Source organism: Grus americana, chromosome 3, assembly GCF_028858705.1.
Source record: "Grus americana isolate bGruAme1 chromosome 3, bGruAme1.mat, whole genome shotgun sequence".
NCBI lineage: Eukaryota > Metazoa > Chordata > Aves > Gruiformes > Gruidae > Grus > Grus americana.
In genome coordinates, this window is record NC_072854.1 from 44,327,587 (window position 1) to 44,349,649 (window position 22,063).

A 22,063-nucleotide genomic window follows, 5' to 3' on the forward strand; every position below is an offset into this window, starting at 1 on the left:
AGAATACTGCTGGAGGCAAGGGTACTCCAGTCTAGAAGAAATTAAAACATATAGAGACTGTTATTAATTCCAGATCTATTTTTGTGTAGTCAAATCTGTATGCAAATCCTTAGCATCTCATTTTGGCAGATTAATCTAAAAGTGAAGAGCGGTATGTGAAAGGAATGTAATGATAAAACACCACAGATGAGCAATATTGCAGGGGAAAAAATGTAAGCTGTGTGCTTGGTATGAGGGGCTCTTTGTGAAGAGAGGCAAATAATTTTGCTTATTTGATTATTTCATTATTTTATGAGAAAGCAACCCCCTTCTTTCTCTTCTTCCTCCACATCTTTCCCTCCAAATTAAGGTGTCCTTTCTGAATGGAAATATGTGACCCAGCGTTGTTTCCAATGCACCTCCTGTAGTTTAACATTCCAGAGGTAATCATCCAAATAACTATGATTTTTATTTTTCAAAATATTAATCTGACATCTCATTTTTAAACATTATTCTAGGAGTGAAAATAACTATGTAAAAGAAAATCAAATTACAAAACAGATATTAGAAAAGATTGTTTTGTGCGTGTGGCTGATGACCACTAGCACTGTGAAGGCCGCACAACAGCGTAGAGACAAATAACAGATTGTGAGATTAGATATGGGAACAGTCATTGCTTTCCAAGGCATGTTCTTGTGTGCGTACTTCACATGTGCTGCGATGGGCAGTGTGTGGTCTAGTGTGATGGAAACAGTTTGGAAAGACTACATTTCGTTTTGGCTCTCTTGTAGCCTGTAAGCATCTGTGAGCTGGGAGCTTGTGCTGCCGCCTGTGTGTAGGGGCCCCAGTACAGGCTGGTGCTTGCCGAGATGCACCCAACCAACCAGTGTTACTCCTCCCTGCTCCTGCAGTTGAAGACAAGATTCTTGAATAGACTTGTCCATATTTTCTGCTATCTGTTGGTCAGATTCTTGGCCTTACTCAAGTTATTTGAAGTGATCGGAGGGTACATCTATGTTAGCAAGTAGTTCAGCCCAGTTGAAGCAGATCAGCAGACAAAAGCTTGGTGCCCAGTTCTCTACGTCTTCTCCATGTACAGTTCACGTGTTTTGCTTTGGACTAGATTTATTCTGATCCTCTGGACCAAATGTTCCTAGCACTCAGCTGATACAAAACCATCTGAAAGACCAGTTATTATTTCACACGCTTATGCCTCTGTTATGAATTGGAGCACAGCTGGCGCACATCTGGAGCAGAGATTCTGGTTTAACTTGAATGCACACCAGTACCGCCCTACAGCCTGAAATAACACGAGAGAGGTAGGGGAGTCGCTTCAAAATCACAGTATGGCTCTGAACCGCAATGCTGTGCCAGGTGCAGCTGAAGGCTGGCAAAATGAGGATTCCTCAGCAGGGAGGCTGGTCAGGTATCAAAGGCAAAAAAACCAACAATGGCCTTAGTATGACTGAGCCATAAGCGCATCCGGCAGGCATGAAAGCAGCTCTGCCACTGCTCTGTCTGAAATGGGGGAAGTCCTCGCAAAAAGCGAAGAATAAACAAATGTAATGACAGATTAAATTCCTTCCTCTCATTGCTGTGGATTTTGTCCGGCATTGGCACATGCTGTTAAAACTGTAGTAGAAGTAGTCTATCTGCAATATGAATTTCCCTGGTGCGTGGCCACTGGCATGCCCTAGTTAAGTCCAGACCTTATGGTAAGAAGAAAGGTGAGGTGCAGTTTGCAGGCGTATTTCTGGTCCCACCTTCCCATGGGCCCAAGGCGATGACAGAGGGAGACTGGGACCTGTGGCAGTGCTGCTGTGACATCATGGCCCTGAGAGTCTTGAGCGCACTCAAGAACATGTTTATGCTGGTAAGATTACAGACTTGAGACTGAAGAATTTTTCCACCAATTTACAGAGTGAGATTTGCCATTTAAAATCAATAGAGTAGAGGACGATCGGAGATTAAACATATACTATGTGGAGGGAAATAGTTGGTTTGCAGCATCTGCTTGGGTTATACCTTGCTTTCCAAACATTATGGAAAGGTGCGTGTACTAGTGTTGTTCCTGGTCACTATGGAGGAACCTCCCGACAACCAGGAGATGTTCTCTCTGTAATACTGACTAAATACAGAATTTCCTTCAAATATATAGGTGAGTGCAGTTGCACAGGGTTGTGCTATGCTTTCCAGCTGGCAGTGGTGTCCCATGTCACACTCCTGGATAGGCAGAACTCCTCTTCGACCTCCTCCTCCTCTCTAGTGCAAGCCAACCTCCTCCTCGTTTAAACAGCATCACATGCTGCATGCTCCTTGGAACAGGGCCGGGTTTTATCTTCGTGTCTTGACGACAGCTGAATGCGCAGTCATTTATAAACAGATCAATTTTTATCTCATTTTTGGCCCATAGAATTAGCTATACAGAGGAAGTGTGTGGGTGTGGGTGTTTGTTGTTGCTGGTTTATGTTTCTAGATGTTTGACAAATGTGCTACTTATTACCTTGTAAGCAGATTAAAAAGTGCAGTGGAATGTAAGCGTAAGTGGTGGTATGCAATATAATTATGCGAGCAAATGAACCCTAGAATTGGTTATTTTGCTGTACCTGATCTTGGTCCTGGTTTTGCTTATATGAAAAAATATAACCTGTATAAACTCTTTCATAGGAGGAGTAACAAATACTGCACAGTATCAAAACAGGCTCATGGTCTATGATCCCAAGCAGGTGGGTGTCTGTCGTGTGTGTTTTTCTCATATGTTTTACTTCAAACAGATCTCTTAGCAAATACATACAATGATTTTTTTTATATTTTTTTAAGGCTAAAAATGCTGACCATTTGAATTAGTGGTGTTTTAAATTCACTTTGTACTGATGTGTGAGTTTAACAGAGTAATGGAGACCCTGACTTTTTATTATATTTTTTAAGCCTGTAGGTGTTAAAAACATCTAGATTAAATACAGAAATGTGCTTTAAATCCCCTGTATTTATCAGTATTTATTTTGCTTGTTCATTTTTTTGTAATCCAATAGCCCAGGGCAATGAATACTCAAAGTCAGTGTCACAAAACTGCTCCTGTCATTGGCATTTCTGCTTTGAATTGCATATACAGGCTTTTTGTTTTCTGCATACTTTCAGAACTATACTACCTGGCCGTGACTTATTCTGCTGACTGCAAGGGTGCCTATCATTTCATTACCCAAGCACCTAAAATATCTTTTAGGGATTATTTCATACATTATGTATGTGTTTTGATTAGGTTAGCATGGCTCAGTAACCATTTCAGAGGGTTAGGGCATGGTTATGCCCTCTTGCTTGTATTAGGAATTAAAAGTCCTAAGCTTGCAATCAGAGTTGCATAGCCTGATTTATACCCACGTGGAAGAGTATTGACTTTTCTGATTGTAGGATAGGGGCTTTGATTGCTGTATTTGGAACCAAATTGTGCCAGGAGATACTTCTGTGTGGTTCCCACTTTTTAAAGCATAGCACATACGGGTCCTGAAGCGGAAAGCAAGCAATGACGCACCTGCCTCTTTCTTTTTGAGGTGCAGTTTTATGCATTGGTTGCACAAATGCTGATTTTTTTTGTCCTAAATCCAAGTAGTAATTACAGGCAGCAATCTTACTTTGCTTATGAGGGGGACACTTTTCTTTAGATACTGTGTATCTTTTGCTTTGAGTCTTTACTTGCTGACATGAAAGTTGCACCCCAAAATACCAGTGGCAGGGCTCCTTCAGTGTGTTGTGCCAACGGTGAGAAACCCTGTCTGGCACGTAAAGAGTTACAGATGAAGTGTGCGCTCGCATTCTTCAAATGAGGTCCACTTCGTGTTTGTACACACAAGCTCTTTTTAAAAATTCTGCTGGCATATTGTTTACGGTGGGTACTGGAAACCATCACATCTGCTTGCATCTCGCACAGAATCTCAATAACTCTATCATTCAGCACCAGCGCTTGCTTCTGCGCGAGGCCTTTGTGGCGAGTCGATAATGCCTGCCATCTGCCACAGAGCACACAGCTACCTGCCAACAAGCCGGCTGGGGTGACCTCTGCTTCCCCACCACTGATTAGTATTCACACGCCGGCTTATTAGAAATGACCCCACCAGGCCCCTCTGTTTCTTTGCCTTTGCAGTGCTTTGCGGCTCACCTGGCAGGCACTGCAGTGGAGGAAGCTAAAGATATAATCAGGGGATGCAGGCAGGCTTTGCAAAGCAGATGGTGTCTATAGTCTGGTGTTAAGAGACTGGACTACTAATGCAAACATTAATGCCTAATATTCAACTATTACACATTGAAATGTATAGCTATATAGTGTGGAGGTGAAAAGTCAGAAGTATTGGAGGCTCTTGAGTTACCACGAGCGGTAGCACATGTAACACACAGAATTTCCTCACAGGTTTTAACTTCCTCCACTTAAATAAATTAATCTCATCCATTGCCAGGTTGTTAGATTTGGTAAGCGTAGCAGGAGCAATTGTTTTCTTAGGTTTAAAATGCTGTGCTTGAATTCCTCTTCTTCCGTGTCCTCTTGCCCCTCCCCTGAACAGGTAGAAGTCTTGAAATTGTTAACCAGGAAGAAAAATATGTAAAAGGACGTGACTTTGTAAGTGCCCGCAAATACAGGGTTAGCGTTAAACCAAATACGTGAATCATTTGAGAAGATTCTTTAGGAAATTATTTTTCCTTGTTGCTTCATTCCCCAAGGATAAGATCAAATAAGCTTCTGAAGAACGAAAGGTAGAAGAATCTCTCTTCTCTCATAACAGAGCTAGTTGGTACAGATAATTTTAGCGCTGTATACAAAGGAGACATCTAATAGTCTTGCTTAAGGAGGATTTGCTACTGAATTATAAAGAAGAAACAAGCTTTGAAACCTGATGAGCTAGCTAAACAGAAAAAAATACAGAGCAAGAAATACTATTAAATTAATGAATTTAAATGTGAGAACTGTAAACCACATGTTGAAAGTCCAGTATGTCTAGTCAGTGTTATAACCAACATGTATGTTTAACGTATCAACACAAGTATATACACTGATTTCTGGCCAAGGGTAAGAAGAACACCTCTAACATGCTGCTGTTATTGTACTACTAATATAGGTACACCTTTGAGCAGTGCTGAGACAAGTTCTCTTTTCCTTTCCAGAATAAGTGGCTAAGCCGTAGCCCGATGTTGCAGAGGAGAGTGTATCACTCCATGGCTGCTGTCCAAAGGAAACTTTACGTGTTAGGTGGGAACGATCTGGACTACAACAACGATCGGATCCTGGTTCGGCACATAGACTCCTACAGCATAGATGCTGACCAATGGACGCGTTGCAGCTTCAACATGTTGACAGGTGCGTATTGTACACCAAAAGAGGAAACTCGCTACTATTAGAATAAAACATCAGTTCTTTTCCCTTTAGATGCCTTTAGTGTGTGAACTCCACGACTTCGCCTCAATTGCCTCTGATTTAGGGGCCATGGTTGGCCAATAAGACACTTCTGTTTACTGTTCTGGCATTCAGTGTTCTGCAAAACATTTGTCTTAGGACATTGTGGGATAAATTTTTAAGAAGGTGCACAAAAATGTAATTTAATTAAGCAAACAAAAATTCTTGGTCGTAGTATTACCAGTACTTATTTTTGATTCTTCAAAAGCATGCCTGCACTGATAGATTTAGCTCCCTGTTTGCGTGTTCAACAGGCAGATCCATCTCTACCATGATATCATTTTGTAGTGTTTCCTGCTGGCATTAGAAAGCATTGAACTCCATTAACTGTCACTTATTCCTAAGCAATATCTTCTTAATAAATCACCCGAAAGGAGGTGTCTTTGCTGGAATTCTGTCAAGTCAGGGATGACTTGAGTATCTTGGTTAGCTATGGATCTGTAAAGTTCCTCTTGATCATCATTAGGAGGAACTGTTGCAGTAGCAATTTACAAAGCACTGCAACTCACTGTCCCTGCCACCCAGTCCACTGAATTTCACTGTCAATGAATACAATTCCCAGATGTACTACCTCCTCCAATCCCTGGGAGAGACAGGCATGTGACACGTTCTCAGAGTAGCACCACCAGCAGCTTTGCAGAAGAGGATGCATTTCCAGGACAGCATTAATGTTGGGGCCATTCTCTTGTGCAGCAGATTTGGAGGTCAATTAGTAACAGTACTGGCTGCCAGAAAGTTTCAGCGCAGACTGCTATAGGAGCCCTAGAACTGAGCCTGCCTTGCTTTTCATCCTCTTCAATTTGGCATTGCACTGATTTCTGAGATCTACCACTGAAAAGGATATAAAGGATGTAGGAGCTTAGTTAGAAGCTCAGGATAGCTAGAAACACCATGTCAGAGAAATGACCGTCTGACAAATAAGACAGTCACCTTATGTCATTTTCCTTCTGGTAGCTTTAAAAGCTGCTCTAGTGACAATTTTGTTCTTTAAGATATTGCATTGGATTTCTTGATCTCTGGGATCTGGAGAAGGGTTGCTTGGTTTCTGAGTCAGGTTATGGGAGTACTTTGTGGACACTGGGGAGAGAGGCATGGATTAAAAAGGAGTTACACATTGTCAAACAGAACTAGTTTTTCGTATCCCTTTTGCTCTCCTTTTAATTATTTTATTATCTGGAGGAATTGGCATCCTTTGAGAAGGACACCATCTGATTTGCAACTGCAGAAGCACTGGCACTGCAGGCGCCCTCATTCTGGAGCTGACCCCCTACCACTAAATGCTGTGAGACAGTAGTCCCTCCTCGGATACAACCTGGTGGGTTGTTTCCACAACCTGCACCTTGAGAAGCCATCTAAGCCTTTCTTTGCGTCTCTGCAACTGGCGGTAAATGTGCCTGTTGCACTGTGTAGTGCAGAATTTTTTTTTTTTTTAAAGCTGTATTTATCCTTCAAAACTTCCAAACTTGTTCAGGAGACTGTTGCTATGGGAATGAGCTTGCACAGCAGCTTCTGCAGTTTTCACTATACTCGTACCTGGAGGACCAGGGGGGTGAACACGTGCGGGCAGAACGTGAGGGGTGTTCAGCTCTCGGCCTACGTGTCTGTTTGGATGTGTATGTGCGAGAGTCGCTGAGAGGCAGGTGGCGAGCTTGCCTGTCACCTATGAAATACGCACGTGCAAAAACCTGTGCCATGGAGGAGACAGCAGATGGTCCCCTGCATGGCCTCAGTTTATTGCTCATCCAGGGTATCTCTCCGGGCAGCACCGTACGGGGCGCCCACGGAGAGCAAAGAACAGCCCTTGCACTTCACCTTCACTGTTGCACGTTGTGAATTCTGAAACAGTCAAGTTACTGCAAAGTGCATTTGCATCGCATTACAGAACTCCAACATTCGGTGTTAAAAGGGTTAATTAAACCTTGAAAGTGGTTTCTATTTCCTTTTTTGCTTTAGGTCAAAATGAGTCTGGAGTTGCCGTCCACAATGGTAGAATATATTTAGTTGGCGGCTATTCGATTTGGACAAATGAGCCTTTGGCGTGTATCCAGGTGAGTGGTGCAGGTTTCTTTTAAAGTCTTTTCCAATAATTTTGCAAGGATACGTTTTGCACAGAGGTTATTCAAAAAGGAAAATGCATGTGAAGTGGAGAGATTAAGGATGTTTCTTATGAAGCCACTGAACCTGCATAAACACAGAGGAAATGCTGTGGATATTAAAAATATTTCCAGACAAGCTATTAGATCCAATTATTCTAAGATATTCTAGTAAAACAGGCTTGAGGAGTCTCTCCTTTGGCAAGGTTTGAGTAAAATAGTAAGTATATATTCTCAGGTTACACAATGAAGTTCAAAAGTAAAAGAGTTGCAGAAATGGATGATGTGGCACGGGCTAACAGTTTTTCAGCCCATCTTGTGATTTATTTTTTTTTCTTTTTCTCTCCAAGTTGTCTTTCTGAAGAGTAGCCAGAGCTAACGAGTTGTTCTTTCACAAAGTTCAGTCAGCCTGCAACCTGCCCTAGCGCTTACTGCTTCAAAGCTTGAGTGGAAGTTTTTTGATCCCTGCTGTAGGCAATAGGTTGTCCAAAAAAACTCTTCTGCTCTCTCATCTCGTATAAGAGCAGCTTGCCTGCAGATCCACGGCTTTCAGATATTCCCGTACAGAACCCAGGAATTCTTCTTTCTGCATTTTTCTGAGTGAAGCAAATCTGCATCACAGCCATCGCTTTGTGACCAGCTGGGCAGTTACAGACAGAAACTCCTGTTTACATCTCAGTTTCTGCACTTTTGCTGATAAACAACATTTTCATTAGCTTCCAACTAAGGATTTTAGTATTTAACCTCCCAACTGTCCCGTAAGGCTAGAAGTTAGACTTAGCATAAGAAGAAAATGTATTACATGTCGAGCTGCTGGTCTTTACAATGAACACTTACTGCATGAATTTCTAAAGAATAGATCATACAAGACAAGAAGTTAAACCAATGTTCTGGTCATAGTATAATTGTGTTTTACTAAATTGTTGGATACTGTACCTAACAATTGTTATTGGAAAAAATCATTCAAACTGGCTTGGATAACACTAGGCGACATACAGTGCTTCAGGTGGAGTAACAGCACAGTATCGAGGCAGTGACTGTGCTCTACCAACATGCTTGTACCTCTCAGTATTGCACCTGGGTTTAAACAAGTGAAAATGATCCTGGGATCTTGCTTTCTTAAATGGACGTTAGTCCGCATCCCCAAACAGGTCGTGAACTGGCAGCCTGCCTGAGACAGTCCCTACATTGAAGGGAAAAAAATTATAAGAAGTGCTTTGGCAGAGCTGTGTGTGCTGCCCCTTCTCAGTTGTTGGCAGTGTGCCTGGCTTTAACCAGTAAAACCAGCCCGTTTATCTTCAAATTCAGCAAATTTGGGGTTGCTTTCTCTTTTGGAAGAAAAAAAAATAAATCCCCTTTTTCTGTATATCTTCAAGTCATTCATTTATTTGGCCTTTCCAGCTTGGATAGAGCTCCCTATATACCAAGCTGACGAATGACTCGTACTTTGTGGTAACAGTAGCCCTCCTGTGCAGAGTACCGTACTTGTACGGTTGCACGTTCTGCTGCCAGAGAGCAGGATCCGATGTCACTGTCTGCTGCTGAGTGCCTGAGCTAGTGTAAGATTTGGGTGATGAGGACAGCAATAGGTCACCAAATCCATAAATACAATCTAAAAATGATCTGAAACTACCCTTCTGTTGGGATTAATAATACATATATGCGGTGTGTGCCAGCAAATTTGTTTCAGCTTTCTTCCGTGACCCCTGAAATACTTTGTACGCTTTGACCTGCAGGTGCTGGATGTTAGCAAGGAAGGGAAGGAAGAGGTATTCTATGGGCCTACGCTCCCCTTCGCTTCCAACGGAATAGCAGCATGCTTTCTTCCAGCTCCTTATTTCACGTGCCCCAACCTCCAGACTCTGCAAGTGCCTCACCACAGGATTGGCACAATGTGAGACAAGGAATGTGCACTTCATAAAATCAGAAGTGGAGGGGGGAAAAAATCAAACCCTATGTATAGAAGGGTTTCTCTGGATGGGTGAAAAGATCAATCTGCACGGGCTGCTGCTTTACCTTCACACATTTGTCTTAAAGCTGAATCATGGTAGGCAGGAAGGAAGCTACAAAAACTGTCTGCAGTTTCTCTCCTCTGCCTCAGATGTAGAAACATATACATGACAGCGTTTGGCGTTTCTGCTGGTGACTACTCGCTACCTGTCTCTACTTCATCTCCTTATGCAAGTTCGTAAGGCATTGTGAATGCTCTCGGCTCCTCTTGGGCTGCTGCTCTTTGGAGTCTGCACGTTCCGTTGTTCACCAATGGCACTTTCAAAGCTGATAAAAGCTGTGTTTATGTTAACAAAGATGATATAATACTATGGTAATTATGCAACTTACTCAATACCTTTGGCAAAAAAGAGTAACAAATGTGTTGACTTCCAATTCCAAACTCCCATTGTTTACAGGTTCTCATTTAATAATACTTCATTTGAAATTTAAATACTGCAAAGCAGATTAAAACAAAAATAAAAAACAAACAAGCCCTATAGCATATGAGGAACAGATAAAAATTGTCTTGGCTGAAAGACAAAGCCACCGAAGCCTCACAGTTAAACCCAAGTCTGAACCGAACGTGTTTGAGAATCTACCGATTATTTGGGATGTCATTTACCAAGGTCTACTATCAAATAAATGTTACCTTCTGTCATAAGATCAATTCCTCCTGACAGCTGCAGTCTTTTAATGGTGGAGATCAGCCTCTTTACTGTATAATTAAAATGTGCCATTTACTTAATATTTTTAATATCCAGTTTGCAAGGGGTCACCACATTTACAATTATCAAGGAACAGTCTCATTTTGTCCAACATATGGTCCCACAAATCACTGGCCTCCAGAGGCTAAACAGGTGTGGAACAATGTCAATATTTATTTATTTATTCTTTCAGTTTATATAGTGTGTCTCCATTCCGTACTCCGGCGCATATGCCCGTTCACAATAAATACTCTAACCTGTTCCGTTTTGGCTTTGCTTGGCTACTGCAGCCCCTGTCGCTTATTTCCATCTTTTACTTGCCTATCTAACAACAACTTCAATGTTTGTAAATACTAACCAAGCATGTAATTAAATCTTTCTCTATTTATGATTTATGGGTACTCTGCACTTCTCTGCTTTACCTAGGGATCTGTTCCCTGCCAGCGCGCTCTCTGAGCAGACCTATGGAATTCCTGCTGACACTCACACAAATGCCACGTGCAGCACATGCGGCAGCAATAGCCTGCGCTTGCTGCTCTCCAGCAACAGGTTTGACTTTGTCCGCTGAGCGGTGTTTTCAAATCAAATGCATCTTCTGAGGGTCTGGTTAGCAATACAGGGGAATGAACTTCACCACCATTTCCATCTCCAGCTGGGCGGTGGACTCACAGAACATCACCTTTCCTTTTCCTCTAATTTTCAGGTTTGAGAGTTTTATGGGGTTTTTTGCTGAGCTTTCTCACTCTCGTTGCACAGACCAGCGCTGCAGCTGCAGAGTCTTTGCCTGGCACACTAACTTGAGTGCTAACAATGTCTCCCTCTGCACGCAAAGCAAGCCCACAGCCAGGCAGTACTTTTGTCTAACTGCATGGGAGCTGTATAGGCTGTGCATCAGGATTTTTTTTTTTAATTCCTTTGATCTCCTGGAAATCAGCATGCAAGTGCCAGCTCTCCTAAGAGGCCATTTACACTCTAAAAATCTGACTGCTGCCCTGCGTGGGCTGCAGGGCCCAAGCCTGGTAAGTATTTGAAGTTCTACTTTTGGGTGACTTGCAGGGACACAAACATTCCATGTCTTGCTTTCAAGAGGAGAGTGGCTAAATAATCAAAGCCTTGGGGCTTTGAGCCTCATCCCGCAGGTACCACACCAGGTGAGTGATCAGCTTTCGCTCTGGGTGCAGAACTGACATATGCTCGCTCTTTCCCGGGTGGCGGGAGAATTAAGTTCTCAGCCTGTGTGAAGCCCCGGGCGCTTCCAGACAATAGTGCAAAGTATGTTACGTATGTCTCAACTTCCTTTTGAGGCTTTATTCCTAGGCCTCATAGCTTACCACAGCTGTAGCTATGATATAATTTCTGACCTGCTCGTTCTGGAGAGCGAGGGATTACGATGGATGGGGCCGGCTATTGAGGGATGGCACCAAGCTGCGACAGAAGCCCAGGTTTGAGAAGCGGAGGGGGGCAGCTTCCTTATGCAAAGCAGCGTGTGCCTCTTGGTTCACGGACTGAAAGGCAAGAAAGTTATTTATCATGTTTGTTCTGCCCTTTTGACGCTTTTACTGTTCCGGTGGTTATCACCAATTGTCTGTACTGGCAAATAGCAGTTTTAAACAGCTGTGCAATTGCATTAAATTAGTTAAGGGTACCACAGCCACAGAGCCTCAGGATAACACATATGCTCCTGTTAGTGTCAGGATTCTGCTCTGGCTCTTAATCATCAGGCTCCGCTGATTACAGAGAAGTCTTTCACGGCAACCTCTTAGCCCCTGAGTTTTTGTGCCATGCTTTCCTATCTGGGTCTTTTTGCTTTTATTGCAGGACCTACAGGACAGGTGGGGGTGCTTTGGTGCACCTGAAGTCAGACAATGCCACATAGTCATTGCCAGGTGAGCAAAACCCGGTGAGTTATTGCCAGGTAAGAAAAGAGAAGGGTGTGGATGCAAGAGCAGGCAGCGACCACACTGGTGCCAGCAGCGGCTCTGCCCTGGCTGAGGGCTCTCTGCTAGGGAGGAGCAGGGGTGGGAGAGCAAGGTTGCCTTCACAGTCGCACTGCAGAAGTAAAGAGTAATAGTTCATCCTTTATCATAGAATCACAGAATGGTTTGGGTTGGAAGGGACCTCAAAGACCATCTAGTTCCAACCCCCCCTGCCATGGGCAGGGACACCCTCCACTAGACCAGGTTGCCCAACGCCCCATCCAACCTGGCCTTGAACACTTCCAGGGAGGGGGCATCCACAACCTCTCTGGGCAACCTGTTCCAGTGCCTCACCACCCTCGCAGTGAAGAATTTCCTCCTTGTATCTAATCTAAATCGACCCTCCTTCAGATTAAAGCCATTACCCCTTGTCCTATCAGTACATCCCCTTGTAACCAGTCCCTCTCCAGCTTTCCTGTAGGCTCCCTTCAGGTACTGGAAGGCTGCTATAAGGTCTCCCTGGAGCCTTCTCTTCCCCAGGCTGAACAACCCCAACTCTCTCAGCCTGTCTTCATGGGAGAGGTGCTCCAGCCCTCTGATCATCCTTTACCTAGCATACTCCACTTTTGAGTCCCAAGATACATTATCAGCTTTTCTTAGCTATAAATAATCAGCTGCTTTGTGCTTTTTATCCAAACCAGACACAATTTGCAGAAGCAGCAGCACCAACACCCTCTTCTGCCACTTTGGTCTCACACCCAAGCACTGACCAAAGAAATACTTCTATGTTATCAGCTGGTGTGCAGCAAATCTGCTTATGTGTGCTAGTGCTTTTGTAATCCTTGCATTTCTAGTTGTGGCTGATGATTTTCTTCTTAACTTGACAGCTTTCAGGGAAAGTACCCAACTCCCAGAATAGTTCAAACTTCTGCAACTCTTTTTCCTCTAAATTTTGCCTTCCCTGGTTACCCTCCCCCAAAGCTGTACAGACATTTAGTACATCAGTTGCAGAATCATGGAGAAATAGATAATTGAATATTCACACATGCAGAAACAACACAGGCAGAATGTGGAACAATGTGGAAACAAGCGCAAAAAGAGGCGGCATCTGTTTATTGAAAATTAGAATGTAGAATAAATTAAGAGGGCAAGGTTAAAACACTTCATCTGCAGGCAGAGTTTGTAGGGGAGGAAGACTTTGCAGGAAGTTTAGCACATATGACTATATAAAGGGCTTAGTTTTATTTTTGCAAAATGGGCTGCTTTCCCCCCACCCCCCAAGGACACATTTTAAAGAGGAAAAAAAGTGTCCACATAAAGATTGGTTTTCCAATAGAGATGATTATATATAGTTGTTTCACAGTAATGCTAGAATTAAAATGCTTAAAATGTTAACTCTTGCTGTGGGGAGATTAGCCCATGTTGCAATACTTAAAGTACTGAAGAACAGAGTAAGTATTTTCAGCAATCCCCTCGATTCATGTAATGAATGTTGTACTCATTTTTCCACCAGTGCCCACACAGGTCAGTGTTGACCCTTTCTAAAATCAATGATGAATTTAGCAAACTTGAATTTTTCCTGCCTGTTTGGGTGACATTCTACAAGGGAGATCCAAGACAGCATTTGACGGACTGAAAAATGTGGTGAATTTGTTTGTGACGTGGAATTATTCTGCTGGCATTTCCCAAGGCCAGCAAAGACACCAGATTTATGAATACAGGCTCTGAGTTTTATAATTGTTTTTTTATGTTTGTTTTATACATACCTTCACGTTTTGTACATTAAGTCTACAAAAGCTTTACCATTTTAAAGCTGCTCAAGTAGACAAAAGCCATATCCTAGTCATTCATCATAAAACAAGCTTAATTATGCTAGGACATATTGACGCTGCATCAGATTTTTAATCTTCAACATAATTTTATAACCATTGCTAACAGATGGGCTGATTACACTGAATTTGAGTTTTAAGTAATAGTTAAAAATTATAAAATATGATTAAACTGAAAATAGCCATGCATACATAATTTTCAGAAGCTACTGAAGGAAGGAAAAACAGACCGCAATAAAACCTCCTCTTGTTTCCTGAGGGAAATACATTGCATTTGTGGACAGTTATCAAAGTTTCTTAAATGACTCTGTAAGCAGCGTGTCCTATTGGCAGCTCCTCTCCTGTGCAATTACAACACTCTGCAGAACCTTATTCTTTCCATAGGTCTGCAGCTCTATTCCAGCATAAAAGGAATACATTTTTCTATTTCAGAAGCTCTTTTATTGAAACAAGTGCCTTCTCTCTTTTTTTTTTTTTGCCAATGAAAATGAAAGCAAGGAATAACTTAAATTACCATGTTCCTGCTCTTTAATAACAATAACAAATGGGAAATTCTTACAAAATAGAGGGACAGCTTTGTAGGACTAATGGAAGTTGCATGTGAATTTTCAACAGAATGTGTCTTTTTTTTTTTTTTTCTTTTTTTTCCCAGTTATCATTTTAAGGTTTCAAAGGAGAGATAAGCCAGACTTCCCTCTCCCTGCCATTGTTCATGATGTGCTGGACATCTGTTTCATGTCACAAGGATGATAATGGGGCAGAGGTGATCAGTATCCTGAATTCTGGAATAGGGAAAATATAAAAATGAAATACTTTCAGCTCTCAATTCTATATATTGCAAAAATAAAAGGGCCCAGTAGTCCTCCTACCCACTTACATCCTGGAATGTCCCCTGGCCGATGAGATCGGCATAGAAAATGCTTGCAAGGCTCACGGCTGCTGTACTTCAAACAGATCTCCTGCCAACATCATTAGCATTTCTAGACGAAAGGAGATACGGGGTATGGACCATGCAAGAGGCTTGGGGGGAAAAGCAGCTTACTGAGATTTAGTATCTTGTTATTGATATATGATAATCCTGCAGAGTAATTAATTAATGTTCAAAATGGCTTAATACCACCAACTTTTCATATATAGAAGGGGAGGAGGATGTAAAAGTTTCTCTGAATGTCATTAGGAACTTTAGCTACACCCTTTTCCCAGGATCTTTTCAACCTGAATTATGGAAGGGACAAGTGCAGTAAATGTCCATCTTTGCAAGCAGCTATTTTTTAAACAACACTGTCTGGAGCAGGCAGGTGTGTGCGTGCAGCCAACACACTCACCCACAGCAGGGCTTTGGCACATTGGCTCTAACCTGACTTGAGCAGACCACGGCTGTCTCTCTCTGGCATCTTGTCTTGCACCCACCACCAGTTTGCCTTTCAGCCCTGTGCTAATAGTGAGTGTTCTGTGAGCCAACAGGCTGACAGGCAGCATCGCCTTCTGCAGCTGCACGCGTGGCCAGGTGCTGGCTGAAAAGAAGGGAAGGAAGGACAGACAGACCCAGGTAGGGTTCATGGCAGCACTGCTGCTCCAAGCCTGTGAGAGGACGCAAAAGCCTGAACAAGCTGGGTGAAAGAAGCAGAACTGCCAGTGGCATCTGTCTGCCTGAACAGCAGTGAGTCGCTGACCCCAGCAAATCCACAGTCCTCAGCCTGGCTGTAGCAAGCACCTACTTTATGGTCTGGCATGCCCCTGGAACCATGGCCTGCCTCCTCCCAGCAAACTGATTCACACAGTTGCGGCTGTCAGGGGTAGGTGACACTCAAATGGCAGGTTCTGTTGTCTTCTCTGCAGCCAGTGACAGAGCTTGTATTAATTACCAGTCTTTATTAGATGCAGAGTGAGGCTTGGTATGTATCTTTAGGAAGGTGATCTTGGGACATGCTTTTCTTCTGTTGCTGGAAATCAACTCGGGTTTGAGGCATGATTCTCTTCCTGTAATTGTCCTGTCACAGACTCACAGCTTCCCTGGGATACTTGGGACACAGCAGAAAATGGGCATCTGATCTATAATGCTTAGTGGAAAGCAGATCATCCTGCAAATGGATCAGCAGAGAAAGACAACTGCCTGGCACTGGCAGAAGCTTCCAGTAATTCATTGCCCATTACTCCTGAGAAACAAAGCCTCCAGAAACTGTAGGGCAGGGCACAGCAGTGAGGTATTTTCACCCTGCGCTCAGCAGAGGATTTCTGTTCCGATGCTCCCTGGATTTCTTCCTGTACAGTCTGACATGCCCACAGTGCAGAGAGCTGATGACCTCTCATTGAGCCTCTGGGCTTGGTATATGACTGACCAGTAATACCAGAAGTGTCTACTGGTTCCAGTTCAGGTTTAAAATGCTTACAAAGTACTCATACACACTGGCAGGAAAACTGCTGAGAAGCAAGAGGTACAAGTAAGTTTAACATTAGGGATTTGTCGAGGTGCTCAACATTACTCTTGGTTGCTGTCCAGAGTCCCTGCACATTAAGTACCTGCCGGCTCAACTCTGTGGTGATGTTTTCAGCTGCCAGCACCAAGCTCCGTGCCACCACGCTATTGCTTCCTGGCAGAACTACCAGCTGAGTTGCTTGTGCGTCCACACTTTTTGTACTCTGCACACAGGGTCCCATACAGACGCCTCAGCTCACACCTACCAATTTCAGCCTTGCACAAATGCCTGTGGAGATGAGTCTGTGGTGGACAGAGAAGAGGAAAGCTGGGCAGGGGCTGAGTTCCCTTCCTCTGACAGAGGTTAAGGATACCCCTCACCAGTAGGTGCAAGTCTTATTTTCAGCTCCCCTCTTTACCTGATTTACAGCAAGGCTCTTCACTTTGCTTAATAAACAAGAGGATAGAGGCAGACTTTGCATCTATATGCAGATGAACTGTTCCTATCAGTGGTAGCAACCAGTGTAAAAGCTTTCCAGGATCTCCTGCTCTTAAGCAGTTCTCCATGCATCGTATAAGGAAGCTAGACATTTGTACTGTTTTTTTAAACCAAACTGTTTGTATGTAAAATAATAGAGGAAGGTTTCATTTAAATAATGTTCAGGCAGCAGCTAATAAAGCATCACACACAATGCTTTTTAGTTCATGGTGGTTTTCATGTGGTGGTTTTCAAAGTCTTTTTCTATATTGTACTCAAATTCAGCACTTTTTCTTTTCTCCTGATTTTGGACTGTTGTTTTGGTGTATACTTGGTAAGTCAGTCTCAACTAGCAGTCTGCAAGCCTTCATCTCATTAATATTATCAGAACTGTCAGTCACATCTGCAACTGTCCATACCAAATAATTAGATCAAACCAGATTGCCCATTTGGCAGTGGTTGATGAATACGATGCAAAACGCTCTATTTCTGTTCGCATTAACTTTTTGACAGAGAAGAATGATAATTTCCAAACTGTTTAAATTAGTTTCTCATGCACCAGGAGCTGTTACACATTTACATAAAGCTCTGTTGCTTTTTCAGAAACTTCCAACCACTAGAGACAGCATTAAATATGTCTTTAACAACCCACTAAACATATCATTAAATATTATCACAAAATATCTGCTCTGTCCTTTAAAAGTCAAAGGTTTTACTTTCAGGAAGTAATACTACACTCAGACTTCTGTTCTGTAATCTACTGTGTGGTAGAACTCAAATTTCAAAGACATCTCTATTAATGTCTCTTGGAAAAGTTTTTTTGTTTTTCTATTTATTTATTTATTTTAAAAAGCTTTTTAGAAGCACAATCCTCTTGAGATGAATAAAACTCCTCCCAGGTACAGAAGCTTACAAGAAGCTACAATGCAAGTTCAGTAAGTCACTTTCAGAATGAAAAGAACCTCCATGTTCTGCACTATTAAGTAGCCTAAAGAGGCTTTTAGTTACTGCATTATCTGAAGTAACGATAGCCGATTTAGGGAAAAAGATTATCTAGTTCGACTTGATAAGATTACTGTAACGAAAGAGAAGCTGCTCTGAAACGATTTTAGGGATTTCTGTGGAACTATTAGACACAAAAATAATCTCTCTTTCCCAGTAATATCGTAACATTAAAATTTAAGTAACTTTCAAAGTAAGCAGCTGTTCACCAGTGTTGCCACTAGGGGCAAACTACCTCTCCCAAAGTCCAGTAAGTAGTTGCAGAAATACAGGTTATTGAGGGAAGTGAAAAATGTGAATACTACAGGCATTAATCAAAGGTACCTGAGAACTTTAGGGGGGAAAAAAAAGTAGAAAAAGTTACAGAGCTATATCTGTCCTGGAAAGATCCAAAAGATAATTCATAACACAGCAAAATATTTGGAAGATCCAACATTCCAGACAAACAGGAATAATTACTAGCCTATGATCAAATGGAATAAATTCCCCAAATGAGTATTTTCTTTAGAAGTCTGTCATCTCTTCTGTTTTCTCACACCACTTACACCTAGTCTAAGTTAAATGGATAAATAACTGTGTCGTGACTAATAACAAGATGGTGGGATCACTGTAAATTATGGGTTAAATTTAAGGACGTAGTATTGAAAAGGAAGAGGAGAGGAAATCTGAACCTACCTTTTTCTTATATTGCCCACACAGACAACAGAAGAGATTTTATGCTAGAATCTGAAAGACTTTAATGTTTTAATACAGGCAGAAGGTTAAGACAGCTACATACATTTTGTACAACACATATCCAAGCCCTTGTAACAAACGACAGCTTCATCATACTGGCGCAACTCCTAGTGAATGCACGGCATTCAACAAGTTCAGGGCTAGACGTCACAATTTTTCTCATTCTACTAAAATAATAAATTAGAAATTACAAAGTTATGATTTGCTTAAGAACGCAATGAGATTTTTCAAAAGTGCAGTGTGAAGAGGGTCAGGTCTCACTCCATGTGAATTGAGTTTTGTGAAATTACTCTGATTCTTTGAAACCCTACCTCGTACGTTGCAATACAGGCATCTGCTCATATTGACATTTTACTGTGTGATACATGTGCCATACCTTTCGATTGCCATGTAACAGTATATTGAGAGTTACCATTCAGATGCATGACAGTATTCAAATACCACAGAAATGATTACAATACCTAACTTGGGGGGAAAAAAACACAAAAAATTGAGAAATATATTGCCATTGTAAAGATAAAGAACTTGGCTGGTATGTCGTAGACTGTAGTTTTAGGTATCAACAGTGTCAGAACATTCAAGAGGAAAGGATTAATCACCAGCGCACTGCTAACCTGTCTCATTTTCCAGTTTTTGTATCTCATTTTGTCCAGCCTCTGCGAGGTAAGATAAGAGTCTTTTATATGCTTCTCTGTTGAAAAAACAAGAGAATGTAACATGTTACTTAAACAATCTCACACATCCTAGGAGTAAAAGCATGGAATTCCCAAACACATTGTTCACACCTTGGGATATTAAAAGACAGTAACTCCCCCTGCTCCCCCTTTATTCAACTGCTTTGTTTGCTGTGAATTTTTAGCATGGCCAGGTTGGAAGAAGAATAAGGATTGCATGGTCTATGGCTACAAGTGTAGTGAAGATGCTTAGAAGTCTACTTGCTTAGCAAACTGCTGTGAAATAGATTTTTTTTTTTTCTTTTAAAATGTGGAGTTCCCAAGGCTTAGATGAGATTGGCATTCAGACTTCATCATGTTTGCTACCTGATCTCTGCTTAAGAAATCTCTCGGTGACTCACGCTACGGCACGCTGACGTGAGCCACTGGCACCAGGGTGCAGACCAGCCCTGGCACAGATTTAGGTCATCATCCTCAACAAAGGGCAACAACCATTTTAAAATAAACCTGGAATTCAGAAGGGGACTGTCACTCAAGTGGGTTTTTCAGAAGAGTGCCTATGTGTGTTGGTGAGACTTTTCACCTTCAGTTCATTCTAATACTCTCCAACCTAGACAACATAATTACTGTTAAAGTATTACCTGTGCCATTTAGGTCTATTCTAATTAAGGATTTTTTTCATGAAATACTAACTTCAGCAAACAAAACTGCAGTTTTCATACTAGTTCCTTGCAATAACAACAGTGGACATCGCCAGTATAAGCATCTAATGCAAGTTCTGAACTTTGCTTCTTTTATATAGATGGGTTTGCACTTTAATGTCTACAATGATTGCACAGACTATGTTAACATTACTTAGTGGCTAGGACTGAAGAGGGAAAATCAGTTATTACTGTTCTTACAATAAAATGTTCATAGGTCACCTTAGACTGCTGGGGAACGGAGCACATTCTAAATACAAATTATTAATACAAAACAACAAAACATCTTTTTTAATATATTGTAGGTAAAGGGATGAATTTTACCTTATTAACAGTATAAACGAAAATGAAAGTTGGCTATCAATACATTATCAAAAGCAGGTAGTATGCAGAGGCAACCCAGCTTCACATAAATTCTACTGGAGTCTGTAGCCCTAGCGTCAAAGCATCTCTGGAAATCTTTAGCAAATACAGATGGCTTAAAACCATGAAAGGCCTGAGCAGAGGAAGATTTCTGGCTGAACACACTTAAAAATCACTCAGTTTTGAGTGTCTGCACTGCTGCCTAGCATTGCTTGCTTTCAAGAGAATAAACCTGTACTGCTCATTGTCAAAACCCAATATTAAATACAAAACAAACCTCTGTGCAGCATTTCTTCCAAGACCTTGTTTGTGCTCCGAATCCTTCAGAGACTGTGTGATTGTGGGAATCAGGCTGGTAACTAACGTCTGATCCAAGACTGCCACCGTTTCTAGTGTGCTGAAAACCCGGTGATCATATACGGCAGTATAGTCCTGGATAAACTGCCTGAGGGGGACACAAAGGCATTTAATGCAAGGTCAAAACTGGATGCAGAGAACATGCCAAGAACAACTGAAGAGTCTAATCAGAACAAGCAATCTGGCTGCATGGCAATTTTCATATTGTTACACTGATACAGTCTACACGGAGTACTTTCTTTAAATGAAGCTTTTGAAGGCTAATGCTAAAAATCCCACCCCTTTATTTTTGAGCAAATTAGCAGAATCCGCTGTTGTTTCACCAGGGCTGACTTGTTCCAGAGCACTTTACTTTGTAATGCATCTGAAAGCAAAACTAAAACATGTATTTATTATTTACTAAAAAATAACAATAATAAAGACTGCCAACAAAACAAGAGATCTAGATTCACACCTGCAGAAATAATGCTGGCATGTCTTATAAAGCTCCACTGGATCTTAAGCAGGGCAGTCCACGGATGGAAGTGCGCCCATGTGTCTTCCTGAGGGTTTGAGGTCCTTCAAGATCACAGATTACATTCAGACCAGAAGTAACACCCAAGGGATGACACATCCCGTGAAAGTGATGTATCATGTACAGACTGGCATGCCCACAAACATCCATTCTTATTTCAGTGAGTCTCTCTCGAGCTTTCATCTGGACACGACCCAGTACGGCATCCGTGCTTAGGTTTGCAAAATGTCATCGGATCTCAGCCCATGCAGCTCTTCTACTGTATCCATGTGAGAAATAGGATTCATTTTACAGAGGTATGGGATAATTACAATTTACATTATAATCTATTATTTATTTGGTGCAAAATCAAATCAATAAAAAATAAAAGCTAAGCTCGTTATATGAGGATTTGATCTCCATTATATGCACTTCAAATTAGGCACACGTCTTTGACAGCACCTAACATTGACCGTCACCATCCATGAAGAGTTTTTTCTATTGCAGCAGCAAGATACCTCTATTATATACCTTTCAAAACAGTATTTGATTCATCAAAAAGCAGGATCTTTCCTGCTTTCTATGTTTCTCTCTTTTTTGTTCTGGCTTTTTGGCCAAGCTATGTTTAAAACCAGTGCCAAAAGTACCATTATTTAAATACCATAAACAAGTGACAATGCAGTATGTTAAGGATAATTAGTTATTTTAAAAAACATGTTTGTTGTCAATTGGCTTGCCATAGCTTCACTGCCAATTGGCATGTTTTCTGGTTACCTAAACACAGAAGTCAGCTGGGTGGCACGTTCTCTTCCTGACCCTGCTTGGCAGCCTTCTACCATGTACTGTACAATGTCTGTGGAGAATTTTTTAACTGTAAAAAAAAAAAAAATA

General features: G+C 41.8%; 2 protein-coding genes across 12 annotated transcripts in view; one reads left to right on the forward strand and one right to left on the reverse strand.

Moving 5' to 3' along the window:
* Window positions 1-10,399, forward strand: part of KLHL32 (kelch like family member 32) — a 130,851-nt gene extending 120,452 nt beyond the window's left edge. For 10 of the 11 annotated variants that reach the window (XM_054821520.1, XM_054821518.1, XM_054821521.1 and 7 more), the window contains 4 exons: window positions 2,647-2,705; window positions 5,131-5,323; window positions 7,373-7,467; window positions 9,249-10,399. In XM_054821520.1, the coding sequence (XP_054677495.1) occupies window positions 2,647-2,705; window positions 5,131-5,323; window positions 7,373-7,467; window positions 9,249-9,410 (509 nt within the window). In that variant the 3' untranslated portion in view covers window positions 9,411-10,399. Of the gene's footprint in view, window positions 1-2,646; window positions 2,706-5,130; window positions 5,324-7,372; window positions 7,468-9,248 lie in introns of those variants that run through there. The other variant, XR_008576516.1, reaches the window with a different exon arrangement.
* A 3,217-nt stretch (window positions 10,400-13,616) lies between these two features.
* MMS22L (MMS22 like, DNA repair protein) overlaps window positions 13,617-22,063 on the reverse strand; it is a 97,349-nt gene continuing 88,902 nt past the window's right edge. The window contains exons 23-25 of the mRNA XM_054821514.1: window positions 21,947-22,043; window positions 20,600-20,767; window positions 13,617-19,275 (exon numbers count right to left, since the gene is read on the reverse strand). Coding sequence (XP_054677489.1) covers window positions 19,194-19,275; window positions 20,600-20,767; window positions 21,947-22,043 — 347 coding nt within the window. The 3' untranslated portion in view covers window positions 13,617-19,193. The remainder of the gene's footprint in view (window positions 19,276-20,599; window positions 20,768-21,946; window positions 22,044-22,063) is intronic.